We start from the raw sequence: 17,585 nt of genomic DNA, 5'->3' as shown, positions 1-17,585 counted from the left end.
CTGCTGGGTTGCAGGGGGGAAATTGCTTTCCTGGGGACACCGCAATACGACCGAAAGGGCACTTTACTGTTAGTGATTAAAGGGGCAGGAGCTCACATGTAATATCGTGTATTATCCCTTACGTATATAATGTGTGTGTGTGAGTAATACTCACAATGTACATCTTATTTCAGAGAGCTGAATCTTACCATAGAATTTCCATTCCTCTTCTTGAATTCTAGTCACTGGAAGTTTCCTCTCTGTTATTGTGATTCCAAATAGCCTAGCCAAGACACATAACACCACATGACTTTTCACTCACTGTGAAGGTGTCGATGATGTCTTCATTACTTTTACAGTCCCTATAAATTTTCATAGAAGGAGAAGTTCTTAAAGTGGTACCTCTGCACATTGAAGATTGAGTTTCATGAATGTTTCTCTTGCATTAAACCACTGGTCCTTTTGAAGAGTTCCATAGGTTGATTCTGATTTGTTTTAGAGATAATATTTTTGTTCATTGGTTCTTGTTCTTCTGAAAGTAATTGTTCAATAGAAAAGTCTGTTTTCACATACTCACCAGTCATTACAAACCTAAATACAAAGTAAATTTTCTATGAAATGTCTTGGTTTCAACATTTTTGACCACAACACTAGCAATGGCTGTGGTGCCCCTTCAAAATTTGAAATAAATAAAAGTAAGTGCATGATGTCCCTCGTGACACCAATTGCACAACATTTTCTTTTTCGCTTACGAGAAATTTGTAATGAAGCAGTTGCAGATGTAATGAAGCAGTTGCAGTACATAGTTCAGTAATGCGGTAAACTCTCATAAAAATAATACCTGGAGAGGTATTGCTACCAAATAAGCATAAAACGCTGTCTTCCTCTCATTATGGGCTGATATGAGAGTTAATTGGCCTGTCCCCAGACAGTTTAACCATCTGCTCAGCTGTTAATGAGTTGGAATTGGTTTGGAAGTGGTTTGCTGTTGGTGTAGAATCTGTTGATGTGCGCTTTGAGACCTGCTAAGTTTCTCTACATTTATTACTTTTCCATCCCTCCATCCTGGGGACATTGGTTAACCGCTGGGATTGTACATGGTTTCACTTTGTTCTTGTGATTGATCTCATTGGCAAACAAATCAAATGCAAAGGCAAATTTTCATCACATCATGTCCAAAAAGAATGAAATTGCTTGTGTAATGAGAACAAACTGTTAGCCTATGTTCATTTAATAGCAATTCACGGAAAATTATTCACTTCCTTTAGAATGACTAAAGTTCAGAGATCATGATACATTTTCTGCTGCCTCTTTATGTGGAAACCCCCCAGGATATGATTAAGCACATGTTGGAGAAGTGACTCCCTTAAAGGCACATTATCCTTGCTGTAATTTACCTCCTCTTGTTTGACCTCCAACTATAAATTATCATATCCTTTCGCAACACTCAGTCTCTCTTTCTCTCTGCTTAGGGACAGAAAGGCCATCCTGGTCCCTCTGGCCACCCCGGAGATCAAGTGAGTTCCCATTTACACCATTTTTTTTTTTTTTACTTTCCACAAGAGGAGAATTAGAGGAATTAACAACTATGATTTTTACATCCAATACCATAGTACACTCCACGGGCCATATTACAGAAAAATCATAAAGGTGCGGTCACATTTTCCATACCTCTGCAAACTTTCACAGCCCAAATCCATTAATTTCAAGTGGAATCAACATGACAAAGTATTTTGTCTAATGGCATTTTGGTGGCAAAGAAACTTCCCTACGTAAATTTTGCATCTGGTTCAAGTTTGCAAGTTTGCTAGCTGGCAGAATAGACTTTTTTTTTCATTGTCATTATTCCCGAGTAGGCATTATTTAAAGGGGGTGGTTGATTATGATTTCACTTTTCTAACTTTAGTTAGTGTGTAATGTTGCTGTTTGAGCATAAACAACATCTGCAAAGTTACAACGCTCAAAGTTCAAAGCAAAGGGAGATATTTGCTTTTAAAGAAATCACTTTTTAAGGACTACAACAAACGACTGATAGAAACTACACAACATTCCTCCCGGGTTAGTGACATCACAAACCCTGGAATTTACATAAACCCCGCCCCCGGAACACGATTTATAGATTATCAAGACAGAATATGCTAATCAATGATTAGAAGATAGTTAACTCCACATCAGCTACATAAATTTAAACATAAACAAAAAGGTTTTTTACATTTTCAGGACACAAGCTGTTGAAGCTCTGCCCCCTGTTTCGGGAGCAGCAGCTCATTTGCATTTAAAGGGACAGACACAAAAACGTGTTAAAAAGTGACAACTTTAACATGCTATATAAAAATATCTGTGGGTTATTTCGAGCTAAAACTTCACATACACACTTTGGGGACATCAGAGACTTATTTTACATCTTGTGAAAAGAGCATTATACCACCCCTTTAATTCACAGAATTTTGTCACATCCAGTGATGGTCTCACTTTCTTTCGCCCAGAAATTTAGAAATTAATGAAGAACTTCTCAAATTTTTTCAGACTTTTAAGACTTAAGATGGGATGTTTCTGTAATACAGCCCCAGATTACTGGATATACTGTAAAGAGGACAGAATCACACAAAAGAATAAATGCATTCTTTTTTGTCACATTATTTTGTCACACAATTAATGACGCTAAATTAACACATTAAATTGGCATCCCTATTAAAATCTGCATGTAACAACAAATCTTTCATCTAATCAGGACAGTCTTACTTTGCTGCTCAATTGAGATGCACTCCAAAGCATCCACTCTAGGATACATCAATTACACACTAAGCAGTGGACACAGAAAACTAGAAAGACACTGAAGATATGATTTTTTTTAAAAGTTGAGTTTTGCCAGCATCAGTCTGTCTGACACTTGATCTGACGGTCTGGACTTTCCTCCAATTTCTAGCATTGAATGAATTTCTGTAATTTAGAGTTGTTGAGTTACAGTAGTATAATAATATTTAAAACGCTTTCATTATTGTTTCATAATTCTGTGGTGGGCCACACACCAGAGTATTTGTCATATTGACAGAAATGGCAACACATGAAAAAAGGCTGAAACTATTTACAGACATGCATAAGAATAACATGTTGTTTTAATAGAAATGCTTTTAACTCCTCTCTCTTCTCTTCATTATGCTTTTTATCTTTCTTTTTGTTTGTTATGGCTCTCTACAAGAAGAGCTTCCAGTGCTAATGACATATTTATAGTAATGGATTTTTTCCTCTTTATACTTTTTATTCTCTTTCACCGCAGGGAGAAAGAGGACCGGATGGAAGCCCGGGTGCCAAAGGTTATCCTGGCAGGCAGGTGCAGTAAATCTTCTGTTGTGCTGCTGGCTTGCACAATACTCACAGATACGAGTATAATGAGACTAGTAGCAAAGTGTCAGGGCTTGCATTGGAGACTAAAAGAGCTTGCTCTGCCAATATGACCCACGTTTTGACATCATTTTTGAGAAATTAGAATTGTTTTTGGAATTAAGAGGCACTGAAAATGGATTTTATATTTTGAGCTCAATGTGCTAGCAGTAAAATAATCATTTTTGGGGTTCCAAAGGCATGAATTATACCTGATATTTGGAAAAGTCATTTGCAAAAGAAAATCCTCCCCTTTTTGATAGATTTTCTCCCACTGCTAAGCTTAAATGTAATTGGTGGAAATTATTAGATCGGCCCCAGCTTTTCTTTGTGACCTACCAGATTTACTTATTCTGGGAAGCAACAACAACTACAACAACCTAATAAATGTTTCTGGTAGCTTCTAGTCTTATATACCTTTAATATTAGGCATGTTCTAGAAAATCCTACTGGAATTTAGCTTTTCATCTGATATAACTCTTTAATGTTTCCTTAAAGGTGAAGAAAGCGATATCTGAGAGACACTGTTAAAAATTTAAATCAACAACTAAACAAACTATTTTGTTAATATTTGCTAGATGTGTGTGTGCAGAAAAAAAAAGTATTAGTCATGGCTGTGTAAATAGCCTAGGAGAAAAAATGGTCACACTTTAGATTAGGGTCCAATTCCCACAATTAACTAACAATTAACTGACTTTTACCTCAATAAACTCCTAATTACTGCTTATTTAGTAAGGCAGTTGTTCATTTAGGTAGGATTAAGAGATGGTCATGTAGAATAAGGCATTAATATGTGCTTTATAAGTACTAATAAACAGCCAATATCCTAGTAAAATGCATGCTAATAAGCACCTATAGTTAATTAGTGAGAATTGGACCCTAAACTAAAGTGTGACCAAAAAAATAAAGTGGATCTTTAATAGAGCACTAGATCGTATTTGCAAAATTTCAACAGCATAAATCTGTTTGGGCCTCCATAAAATGGAAGTCTTCATTTTGTGATTCCAATTCTGTAGGCACAACATTATTATTGATCCAATTTGCAGGCATGAAATATTGCATTGTTTGTGTTTTTGTAGGGTTTACCAGGGCCTATAGGAAATATGGGACCAAAAGGCACACGGGTAAGGGATGGGTTTTGTTTTGTTTTGTTTTTTATCAGAAATAATTTCAACTGTCTTGGCTATAAACTGATCATCATGTATTCACTGAGTACAGTTAAGATGTTTTGCATTCCATGTTTACTCCTACTTATAAATTTGCTTTAAAGTAGGGCTGGACGATTTTGGAAAATAATCTAATTGCGATTTTTTTTTACCAATATTGCGATTGCGATTTAATATGCGATTATTTTTTAAGCTCTTTATCTTTTCTATTATTCAACAAAAACAAGCAATAAATCATTGTAAAATAGGGAAGGGAATCTTTAGGCACCTCGTGAGCCGATCAATTAAAAAAAATTGATCATATTAATAAAACTTAAAATATTTAATTACATAATTATAAGTAGGCCTACTTATAATAATTACACATTAAAAAACTAAATTAATACAATTACATGTTAATAATTTTAACAAATATAGCTTCAAAACAAATAACAAAGAGGGAAAAAAATATTACAAGCAATAAACAAAGAGTGCTTTCAGTATTTAAGAGTAGGCTGTCTGAACGTTTTCATCTCTTTTGAAATTATAAGATGTGGTTTGTCCTGTCTGTTTAATAACTGACTGTGTCACATTAATTTCGCGTCATAAAAGCATTTTGAGATGCAAGTACATTTAACCACGTAGACAGAGTCGCTCACAGCCGCATGCTCAAACGCTCTTCGCAAAGCGCACGTGAGTATTTGAAATTGAAAGCAGCTTCTGTCGGTGATTTTCATATTTTTAATATATAAGCCAACTGCATTCCAAGACATATGATGCCTTCGTAGAACATTTGTAAGTAAAATACCGGCAGGCGAGACCGCGCACTACAAAAGTAACATCACGCAGACCGCGCATCTCTCATATTTTGTGCAATGAAGCCCGCGAATGTCCTTGTAATTCGCTTAAACTTTTCCGAACTTTATTAACTTATTTCTCGTAAGGTTCGAGTGGTGTCGTGTGTGTGTGTGTGTGTGTGTGTGTGTGTGTGTGAGACAGAGGAATTAGAAGCAAGCAGAATACGGTTGTTATGCACACGCGTCATCACGTATCTGTGTTTAAAACTAAGCTCAGACATAAATCTGAAATTATCTTAATCGATACAGAATCGTTGGAGAGAATCTATAACACAATATCACATAAATTAAACATAAACTGTTATTTCCTGTAGCCAGGTCTGTATGTGTCGCGTGCCAAGTTGATGCTTCATCTGCAATACAGACTTGTTTACTCTCGCGTGTCACGTGACCAGACTATCGCAGCTTTGCGGTTAAAAAAATCGCATTTCATCATATCGCGATATTATCGCAAATGCAATTAATCGTTCAGCCCTACTTTAAAGTGATTGAGCATTTATGTTCGGAAAGTTTTGTAAGGGCTTCTGCATATTTGGTATTGAAAGCTTGTTTTCCAGTTTGGAAACTGTGAAAGGCACCAGAAAAGGAAATGGTAGTAGACATTTAAGGATCAGTTATTGGAAGGTGTTTTCATTATAAAACCTCAGAACATCAGCTCTGAAAGTATACTGCTTTCAGGGATTTGTCAGATGGGTTTTACATTATAATTCCTCTAAAATTTTAAAACCAATTTGGTCTTGTAAAGTATATGGCAGCAGTGTACATCCGATGTCTTTTCTCTCTTGTTATTCTTTTTATTCTCTGCCTTGGTGCCAGAAAGATTTTATTTATGTGTAAGTTGGTTAGTTTTTTTTTATTTTACTGTATATAAGAACACAAAACATGATTTTATGTTAATGTTTTAACATTGTTATATTTTTGTAATGATTTTTTATGTTGATTTATTTATTATTATATAATAATGTGCATCATCTCATGTTTCTTTTGTCTTTTTCTCTTCATGATTGCATTGTATGTTCATTTGTATTAACCTTGTGACCCATCCTTAGCCATCCTGCTGAAGGCAAGCGTGATCCCTGGTGTGAGGGTATGTGCCCTTGGACTACATCGTGGAAGCCAGCACCATGCAGTCCATGGGCATATACACTTGCCTCAAGGCCTAGATCTTCACCGAGCGACCACTGTCCTCAAAAGACCTTCGCAAGTCAGTCTGCTGTTTAGCAAGGGATATTTGGACCATATAACTCTAAAGTCTCTCTGTTTGTTTCTTGTCTTCTTACACTCCCCTGGTTTAGGGCTTCATTGGAATCCCAGGCGTCTTCGGTCTCCCTGGACCTGATGGAGAAAGAGTGAGTTTTGCTGTTGTGTCTGCGCTTAAGTATATATATATTTTTTTCTAATTATGAAAGTTGTACACTGTTCAGAATTGAACAGCAAATAGTTTTTGAATTTGAATAGAATAGAAATATTTAAGTGATGTACAGACAGAGAGTCCAGACATAAGTCTTATATCTGTTTTATTTTACATCAACCCCTCATGGGCGCCGCCATATTGAGATTAGCCATGTCAAAAATGTTTACTTTAAATAGCGCTTTCAGTTTTTACAAAGCATAAGCATACAAGTACATCTGAACACAGCAAACAAACCAAAAAATACTTTTTTCATTAAAAGTCCATTGATGTTCATTGATGTCTTTAGTAAAATTGTATGGCATGATGGAGATGTATAGTCTTGGTTTTAGTTGCCCCAAGAGGAAATATTACTGGAACAGACCCTGCACTATTACACATGCCATTCATGTATCATTATTCCTTTCTAATGGTGGCTTGTAAATCAAAAGCACTTGCTTTGAATAGGAAGCCTGGTGAAAGGGGCACGCTCCACTAAAAACACAGCGATCCCTCTTCAAAACAGTAGTTAGTCTCAGTTCTCACAATATTTGCTCAGTAACCTCAAGCTGGTAAATTCCGACTTTGTGGAAATGGCAATATAAGCCCCCGGAAGCTGGAATATGGCTTGCTGCAGATTATGTCTCCTATTTTTAAGCCCAGAGGGACAGAGTTCATAGAGATCTGAGAGACCCTTTTGTGTTCAGAAGAATAGAAACTAAAGACCTTTCAGCATTTACACAGTCTGTTGCATACACTGGGATTGGGAATCGATTAATTGCTCTTTTTTTGTGCCATTTCTGTCTCTTTTTACCTGTCTTTCCTTGCTTTCCCTCTCTCTGCTGTCTCCTCTTAGGGTTTACCTGGTGTTCCTGGGAAGAAGGGCAAGATGGGTAGGCCGGTAAAGTTTTCTCTCACCATCCTCTCTAGACAACCTCTGAATGACTTGCCTCTATGTTCATTGATTTGTGACCCATTCACACTGTTTAAAAAGGCAGTGTTTGAGAGAATTTGATAGAAAGACAGACAGATAGACAGACAGACAGACAGACAGACAGACAGACAGACAGATAGATAGATCGATAGATCGATCTTATTCTGTCTGGATAAATACTACTGAATTACCACTAATTATTAGCAAAGGTCTTTACCATCTGTACACCAAATCATTCTCTATTTAACAAAATTATGTTGGTCTGCATATTTTATTTTCAAAAGAACTAGACATTAAGAATTCAAGCTCATCTTTTTCCAAAACAACTACCAATTATGCGCAGTTCAAAGCACAAACGTGGTGCCAAGCACAGATTCATCTGTTCTTCATAAGCAGTTCTCTAACTCTGCAGATCTGTTTGATAGGCAGCACATGCCCCTCGGCCTTAACTTACTGTTTGCCTTGTTGGAGGACCAAAAAAAGATCTCCACACAGTGCAAGTGTTGACTTTGGCTTTCAGACAAGCACACGTTTAGCACACAGTGGAGTGCGCTGTCATAGCTCTTGTCCTCTTATATAATGTAACGGTAGATAGAGGGGAAACAGCGCTGTCAGCGAATCCCTGCCGGTCCTCCTCTTGCTTCTTCTGGCTGTTGCCAGTGCAAGGAAACACTCAGCCATGGAATTTCCTGCAGGGCTGACAAAGACGAGAACTGAGCTTGTTTCTGTGACTCGACATCAGGCTCTGTTTTCACAAAACCAAAATTCAGTGCAGCAGCCATATGCTTTTTTATTAGTACTTTTTGATATGCTGTTGGGAATTATTTTAATTTTTTTTACATTTCATATAATTATTGATGTTTGATACTGCTGTACTGGTTAATATATTTTTGTGGAAACAGCGATAGTTTTTCCCCCTTAAGGCGAGACACGGCAGGCAAAAACATCGGGGTTTTTTTACTGGTCAATTTTGAGATTTTGGGATATTTGTCTTCAATAACATTTCTTCTTTCAGACTTGTGTTGAAAAAAAGTCCGAAATACACATTTAGGTCTTTATTTTATTACACTTTGTCTGTTTGCGTCTGTAGATTTCTCATAAATTCAACAAAAGTTCGCATTCTAAATCAACATGCTGCTCGCGATCTCTGCCGTCAGCCTGTCATCACATGCACCGTTAGGGGCCGATCACACCTGACGCGTTTTTTGCAGTGAGAGGCGCCTGTTTTCAATTGGTTTCCTATGGCAGCGAGCGTTCTGCGCGCTGTTTATGCGCCTGCTGCGCCTTGCGTTTTACCGCCCGCTGCGCCTCGCGTTTTTGAAGTTGAAAAAAAAGCAACTCCGAGCGGAAAAAGCGCCCGACGTCATCGCGTTTCTTTTCACTGTCCAATTGAATGAAGTGAGAGGCGGGCCTTCCGTTTTAGTGATAAAAGCTACAGTTGCTTGAACGCCAGGAGAGTGCGATGATGGAGGATAAACTTGTGGTGCTCTCGCAGGTTACCAGGAGCTTAACGACTTCACGACCGTAACTACCACAATGTTAACAGAAAGTAAATATATTTAATAAAAGGCTGATTTGACGTTTACTTGACTGACAGGATAGTTGTTTCAGTGGTTGCCTAGCAACATAAAAAACGCAGCGCACTGCTCGTTCTGTGTGATGGTAAAAAAGCTGTGCACCTCGCGTTTTCGAACCTGAAAAACAGCTTTTTTACCATCACACAGAACGAGCAGTGCGCTGCGTTTTTTATGTTGCTAGGCAACCACTGAAACAACTATCCTGTCAGTCAAGTAAACGTCAAATCAGCCTTTTATTAAATATATTTACTTTCTGTTAACATTGTGGTAGTTACGGTCGTGAAGTCGTTAAGCTCCTGGTAACCTGCGAGAGCACCACAAGTTTATCCTCCATCATCGCACTCTCCTGGCGTTCAAGCAACTGTAGCTTTTATCACTAAAACGGAAGGCCCGCCTCTCACTTCATTCAATTGGACAGTGAAAAGAAACGCGATGACGTCGGGCGCTTTTTCCGCTCGGAGTTGCTTTTTTTTCAACTTCAAAAACGCGAGGCGCAGCGGGCGGTAAAACGCGAGGCGCAGCAGGCGCATAAACAGCGCGCAGAACGCTCGCTGCCATAGGAAACCAATTGAAAACAGGCGCCTCTCACTGCAAAAAACGCGTCAGGTGTGATCGGCCCCTTAGGAAGCTCTCTCTCTTGTGTACAATCCTGTCGGATCCAAATATGGTAATTTCCTTTTTATCAGCAACCAATCGTGAAAGTAAAAGGGCTGAATGCGCATTCTCATTGGCTGATGAAAAATCTTTAAAGCCCGTTTTCTCAAAATGACTTTTCTCTCATACTCCAAGTCCGAAGTCTCCACTTCAGTAGCACCTATATACACCAAACTTTCCAGACTTGTACCTAGTTATATTATGAAGACATTTATAGAGGGATTTGTAAATATATTATTCCTAGCCTGATTTATATAACATTTTATTCCAAAAAACATGGCGAAAATAATTTTTTTAAGGCTATTGACAGTATTTTCTGATTTACAGGATAACAAAAGTAGATATCCATAAATCCCTCTGTAATTTTTTTCCCATCTAATATGTGAACACAATGAAAAAATAATTTTTAACCTGACTTTATCCAATACTCAGATATCGTTTTTTTAAATATATGCAAATTAGTGCATATTTGATTAGATATTGCCTGATTTGCATATTTAAACATTAAATTACAGAAAACTTGTAATCCATTTTTTTCTCATCTTAATGTAGGTAATCAACTGGGAAAGTTTCATGGTGATATCTGCTAGTTAAAAATTTTACCCTATTCACCTGTAGTGTCTCGCCTTAAAATATATTTTGTAACATTATAAATGTCTTAACTAATATGACTACAGTTGTGGTCAGAATTAATGGCACCCCTGTAAAATATGATCAAAATGGCTGTACAAAATAAATCTGCATTGTTTATCCTTTTGATCTTTCATTCAAAGAATTTGCAAAAATGTAACCTTTCATTGAAGTAAAACAATTGAAAGTGGGGGGAAAATCACATTACGAAATACTTCTACTTATACTTCTACAAAACACGTTGGCCACAATTGGCACACTTTTATAAATACTTTTTGCAATCTCCTTTTGCCAAGATAACAGCTCTGAGTTTTCTCCTATAATGCTGATGAGTTTGGAGAACACCTGACGAGATCAGAGACCATTCCTCCATACAGAATCTCTCCAGATCCTTCAGATTCCCAGATCCATGTTAGCACTTCTTCTCTTCAGTTCACTCCACTCATCAGGTCAGGGAACTGGGACGGTCATGGCAGAAGCTTCATTTTGTGCTCAGTTTGTTTTGGATCGTTGTCTTGATGGAAGATCCAACCACGGCCCATTATAAGATTTCTAGCAGAAGCCGTCAGGTTTTGATTTTTATCTGTTGATATTTGATAGACTCTACAATACCATGTATCTGAACAAGATGTCCAGGACCTCCAGCAGGAAAATATGCCCACAACATTAAAGATCCAACGGTATATTAAATTGTACACATGGGGTACTTTTTATCCTTGTGTGCACCAAACCCATCTAGCGTGTTCGCTGCCAGAAAGCTCTTTTTTTTTTGTTTCATCTGACCACAGAACCCTGTGTCATTTCAAGTTCCAGTCGTGTCTGACAACTGAATTTGCTGGAGTTTGTTTTTGGATGAACGAGGAGGATTTTTCTTGAAACCCTCCGAAACAACATGTGGGGATGTAGGGGTTGTTTGATTTTTTTATTTTGATTTTTGGCAGGTTTCTGACCCCAAGACTTAACTAATCTCTGCAATTCTCAATCTGTGATCCTTGAAGAGTCTTTGGCCACTAAAACTCTCCTCCTCACCATGCATTAAGACAATATAGACACACATCCTCTTCCTGACAGATTCGTAACATCTTTAGTTGATTGGAACTTCTTAATTATTTCCCTGATGGTCAAAATGGGGATTTTTAATTATTTGATTTTCTTACAGCCACTTTCTATTTTGTGATGCTCAACAATCTTTTGATGCACATCAGAACTATATTCTTTGGTTTTACTCATTGTGATGGATGATTAAGGGAATTTGGCCTTTGTGTATTCGTCATATTTAAACTCCTGTGAAACAAGAAGTCATAGCTAGACAATTTCATGTTCCTAGTCACCCTGGTGTGTTAAAAACAAGAGGTAAATATTAATGGGAATATACTTCAGAGATATTCTACTCGAAAAAAATTATATGGGTGCCAATAATTGTGGCCAACATTATTTTGGAGAAAAACATTTATTTCATAATGTGATTCCCAAATATACCCGTGCGACTTATGACTGGTTTTGTGATCCAGGGTCACATTTATGCATTACAACAATTGAGATATTTGAATTTCTGGTCAGTATTTATTATTAATCATTGCTATATGGGTGGCATGACTGGTGCAAATAAAAAAGAAAAATCTGATATTTGTCCTAACTCACCAACCTAACCACAGTAATAATAATACAAAAACATTCATTTTAATTTGTTTTAGTCACATACTCAAATAGTGGTAAAAAAAAATTCTGGCCACTGACGTATATGAAATATTGTTGGTGGTTAGAACGTATTCTATCCAATTGCTTCTTTCCTGTGGCTGCTTTTTGAAATCCAGTTTTCAATATCCCATGATTATGGAATGGTTCTGGTGTTAGTGTTACAGAGGTTTGTGCAGGATTAAAGCGAAAGGACAATGTTTACCATGTGGGAAACTGGAAACAGCAATGCACAAATGGTATCTGCCCTGAGTCTAAGTGCGGTTTTTTCCACGTCTTGCTCTGCTAAACTCTGCTGTCTCTCACATTTGTGTGCTCAGGGCTTTCCAGGAGATTTTGGGGAGCGAGGACCACCAGGACCTGATGGAAACCCAGTAAGTAGTGCTACATCAACCATTTGGTCGACTGCCATGTGGGGCAACTGCAGCTTTCTAATGCTCAGAGAGTTTTAACCATTGATGTTTGAGGTTATATTTATTATCAAGTTTAGTGTATCAGAATATTACCACACAGTTGGTGAAAAGTTCACCAAAAAAGTCATCCCATAGTCTCCTAGCCTCTGCATGCCCTTTTTCTGCCGGTCATACACTGTTATGGACATACCATTATACAAGCTGACCGGGCCACTTCAACCGCTACACTCTAATAAATACCTTTGATTTATGCCACCACAATAACACACACAAGCCAGTGGGGCGTCCAGTGTGTGCCGCTCAGCGTTGAATAATACTGGTAATGAGGAAATCAGCTGTCACTACTGGAGTCTACAGCAGAAATCTGGTTTTGCCATTACAGGGGTTGCTTCACTTCTGATCGTTTTACCATATTCTTTACCTAATATTTCATCCTTGTTATTCATGTTTCCATGTACCATAATATTATAAAAAGGTTTTTTTTTTCTGTCACTTATTTGCATATTATGAATTGGTCTAAGACGTAAGTGTAATATTTTAGTAATGTATAGATGTGTATTGTCAAAAATGATTCTGCAGGAAAGACCACAAAACCACATTTCACCAGATTGTTAATGTTATTTCCTAAGCCAATCATCACAATTACTTACCTCTAACCTCAAGTATTAGACTTCAGCACATAATTCGTCCCACACCATTTCAGTCTTGTGACTTGTTGAGGATTCAGTATATGCGCGATCAAACATTTACCTGGCAGATGATCCGCAAATGAGGATGGAAGCCATGTTGCAACTACTCTCCCAAAGGTATAGTTCACCCAAAAAACGACCAAAAAAATTAATTATGTTATTCCAAACTCCCAATTTTCATTAATCAATTTTATCAGTAAAATAGTAGCCTCCAATCCAATAGGTGGTGAAAATGTTTACCTGCTGCTTCTGCTGTTTCTGCATTTGATGCATTTCACCTTTCATTTTACCTTTTAAAATTGCTTAAATATCTGGTTGCTTTTCTCAGAGCATTTGAAATATGATCAGCAAAGCTGCATGGCTTTTTTTGTATGAGGTTTTTATGTACTGAGTTCACTCCACTGAATATGTATTCAATGATTTCCTTCTGTGTTCTGCAAAAGAAAGTAAGTCATGGGAATGAGTAAATGAAGTTTAGTTTTTGGATGAACTGTCCCTCAAAGTTACTTATTATGAGTAATAATTGTAAGTGTTCTTAATCTAAAGTCATCCTGACATATAATTAATTATAAATTAATGTTATAGGTCTTATTGTGAACAATTTGTGCATGCATATGTTTTTTTACCCCTTTTTTAACCATAATGTAGTTAAAATGTCATAACTTTCGCTGAAACTCATGCATAATGACACGTAATAGATGTTTTTTTTAAATGCAAACCATTATTTAATTATATGTCAGCATAAACATACGTCGCTAGACAGGTAATGAACATAATCTAGCTAACATTTATTATTTATTTACGGCTGAAATGTGGCAGGTATATGTAACAAGCAAAGTATTTATAATTATGTTCTTTAAATAGCATTAAAATAATATAATCAAGAATCAAGTCACCGTCCTACATTTCTCTTTTCGATAATCCATTTCACTCAGATGAACGTCACAAAACGGTATAAAAGATCTGTCACTACATCCGTTACGTTGCGACTTTTAAAGTTTTTGTAATGCAGAATATCATTAAGACTTTCTGGTGAGGTCAGTTTACTTGAGCTAATTACAAGCCACCTAGCAACATCCTAGAAATGATTCACATCTCCCTAGCAACAATGTGGAAACATTCTAAAAACTACTCATTTCAAATACACACTCGTGTGAACTGACGTTGTATTGTCCTCTCTAACCCACTTTAGCTGTCTGTAGCTGAGCAAACAGTAGCTTAGCTTATCGCTAACCTGAGCGGCTGACCCTGTCAACGCTGCTGCACTGTAACCCTAACCATATCACAAAACGGACAAGACACGCACGCCTTCACTTCAATCCTTTTCCTTCATCAGCAGTCACTCGGCAAGAGCAGCAGACCCGTAACATCTATCTGCTCTGTTTCAAAGAACAAGGAGAGCGAAAATACACAGGGGATTTTTTTTTGGCTTGTTGCTGAGGGAGGAAGTTGGTATGGCAGGTAGCAGCCGGCCAGTCACGCCACACAACAAGCCCCTCTCTGTACTCCACAGCGTGTCTCTTTCATTGGCTCACTGAGGGGTAGATGCAAGCCACAGATTAGCTTGCTATCAGGGAACAGAGGTTTCACCCCCCCCTTCCCCAGCGTCCTGCCAGTAACGCTCAGTATCTGTTCTCTGTTTCTCACAGGGAGAGATGGGTGCCTCAGGTCCTGTTGGCATCCCTGGTTTTATTGTAAGTGAACCAACATTAAGTTATTAACATCTAACCTCATTGCTATGGTACTTACCTTGCTGACAGTGATTTCTGTTGGCATGTAAAAAAGAATGCATGCAGTGTACATTTTTATGCTTGTTTATGCATTTTATGTTTGTTTTTTTGGCAGGGTGATATGGGTCCTGTTGGAATTGTGGGTCTTCCTGGACTAATAGGGCCAAAGGTGATTGCATTGAAATTATTATGAATATCCATGCTGAAAAGTCTGTTTCAAACTAGCCTAAAGGGATTTGCTAATCTTAGCTGATTTAAGATGGTTTGGCTAGTCTCCCAGCCTGATAAGTACCCAGAAAACCTCTTAAACCAGAAAAACAAACCAGCTTGGCCAGGCTGGGAGAAATCAAAGGAAATCTTCACATACTACATTGGAATAACAAAAAGAATTTTAACATGATTATTTTAACATACAAATGACACATATTAACTCTTTTAACAGAAATTGAATTTCAGAAATCAATATTATGATATAATAAATACTAGGTCATCCATCTTAAAAAAACAAAAAAACATTGCTGTTCACCAGCATAAGGTATGTTTTGCATGCTGGGACCAGCGTGGGATGCAGGTCGCTGGTGGTAGACTAACTACACCATCTCAGTTTTGCTTGAGAACAGCTTCAATATGCTGGTCCACCAGCTAGACCAGCATTATACCAGCTCTAATAGTATAAAGCAGGCTGGACCAACATTTAATTAATGCTGGATTTTTCAGCACGGACAGTATTACATAATACTGTGACTTTGTTTTTCAACTAGCATATTAATATGGATTTAAGTATAAATTCCATTTGCCTTCCCTGGACATCAATTCATAAAACAATGGCCTATTGTACAAGTTCTTCTTAATAACATTTGTCTCTTGGGTGTCTTGCAGGGTGTGCCAGGAAACCCAGGGGAGCCTGGACTGAAAGGTGATAAGGTGATCTGAATGCCCTTTATTAGCTTTTGCTTCTTCTGTATTTGATTGAACAGAGCCACGTTTGAGGGAAACTGAGGTCAGCTGTAACATACCACAAGTCATCAGTCACAGATGCAGAAAGTGTAAAAAAAAATAGTGGTCAGTAAGATGTTTTTAAAGATAATTAATACTTTTATTTAGCAAGGAAATTGATAAAAAGTGACTGTAAGGACATTTCCAATGTTACAAAAGATTTCTATTTCAAAAAAGTGCTTTTGAAGAATCTCGAAAAAAAAATTACTACAAAAAAAAAATGAAGCAGTAAAACATTTTTAAAAAGCCGTTTTTAACGTGGTTAATAATGACAGTAATAATTGTTTCTTAAGCACCAAATCAGCATGTTTGTCACAAATGCAGGTTGAAACAGGGAAGGATGCAGGATCTACTTGCAGCAGAGCAGCTTTTATTTAAACAAACTCAAAACTAGACAAATACAGACTCAGGCTGGGGAACAGGACTCGGGAACAGAACAACCAAACATAACACAACAATGACAGACAAGGAACAGACTAAAACACAGGGCTTAAATACACAGAGAACAGATCAGGGAAACGAGACACAACTGGGACAAATGAACTCAATGACTAATTAACAAGACAACAGGTGACAGGGATAACATCAATAGCCCCGTTTACATGTAGCATTGTATTCCGATTATAACCAGGTGCAAGTCCAATCAGAATGAAAATGCTCCATGTCAACACCTCAATCGGAATAAAAATGCTCAAACCGATTGAAATTTCAGTCGGATTGAAGGGGGTGGAATAAACCTTTTCATGAACCGATCAAACGAAAGATTACACCATGTAAACGAGCTGATCCGATTACTTTGAGCGTACGTCTTTATGCGCATGCCTGGTTTTGCGCCAGATAATTCTGTCAGCTAACATTATGCCTTCTGTTTGTGATCCGTTGTGGATTCTGATCACCGTATAAGGTAGGAATATTTATACCCGATGCAAAAAACTATGCGCGCTAACCATTACCATAATAAACATGGTAAATATGTACGCTTAAAGAAATCAGACAAATCATAATCCTGTTTTTATTTTATCTGTCAGTAGCCTATGTCTCGGACTATCCTTTTTTTCTCTGACTGAAAATATAACTGTATCCTTCTGGGAGAGAGTGCCAAAGCTCATCAGGTCATATTTTTGGTGGCATATTTGTAGAAATTAACATTCTTTCTAAATGTGATGTAAATACGTCCTGTTACTAGGCTACCAAATAAACAGAAACAGACGCGAATAAGTTGTGTGCCCTCTTTCTTTTGTGAACGTTCACAAACGTCATAAAAGGTAAATCACTTTATTTCTGTGTGACTAATGTGCAATTTTGACACAAATTAATTCATTATGATTAATGTATAGCTTTTTATTGTAAACCTGTGGTAAAACATCTATTCTTGGGTTTTAAATATTTAATTAAACAACAAAAATGCCAGCAAACAGTCGCTCTTGTTTTGCGATCACGCTGTTTCCAGTGATTTCTTTCTGATCAGTTTTCTGATAAAACTTCCTTTTTTTCTTCTTCTTTTTTTTTACAATA

The 17,585-nt window shown here is 37.4% G+C and overlaps 1 protein-coding gene across 1 annotated transcript in view; it reads left to right on the top strand.

Moving 5' to 3' along the window:
* col27a1b (collagen, type XXVII, alpha 1b) overlaps window positions 1-17,585 on the top strand; it is a 113,447-nt gene that overhangs the window by 53,984 nt on the left and 41,878 nt on the right. Inside the window, exons 8-16 of the mRNA XM_084414038.1 lie at window positions 1,452-1,496; window positions 3,257-3,310; window positions 4,440-4,484; window positions 6,658-6,711; window positions 7,609-7,653; window positions 12,563-12,616; window positions 14,994-15,038; window positions 15,190-15,243; window positions 15,954-15,998. Of these exons, the coding sequence (XP_084270164.1) occupies window positions 1,452-1,496; window positions 3,257-3,310; window positions 4,440-4,484; window positions 6,658-6,711; window positions 7,609-7,653; window positions 12,563-12,616; window positions 14,994-15,038; window positions 15,190-15,243; window positions 15,954-15,998 (441 nt within the window). The remainder of the gene's footprint in view (window positions 1-1,451; window positions 1,497-3,256; window positions 3,311-4,439; window positions 4,485-6,657; window positions 6,712-7,608; window positions 7,654-12,562; window positions 12,617-14,993; window positions 15,039-15,189; window positions 15,244-15,953; window positions 15,999-17,585) is intronic.

This window comes from Rutilus rutilus, assembly GCF_951802725.1.
Source record: "Rutilus rutilus genome assembly, chromosome: 7".
NCBI classification, from domain to species: domain Eukaryota; kingdom Metazoa; phylum Chordata; class Actinopteri; order Cypriniformes; family Leuciscidae; genus Rutilus; species Rutilus rutilus.
The sequence above is the reverse complement of the archived record's forward strand: the minus strand, read 5'-3'. Positions and strand labels throughout refer to the sequence as shown.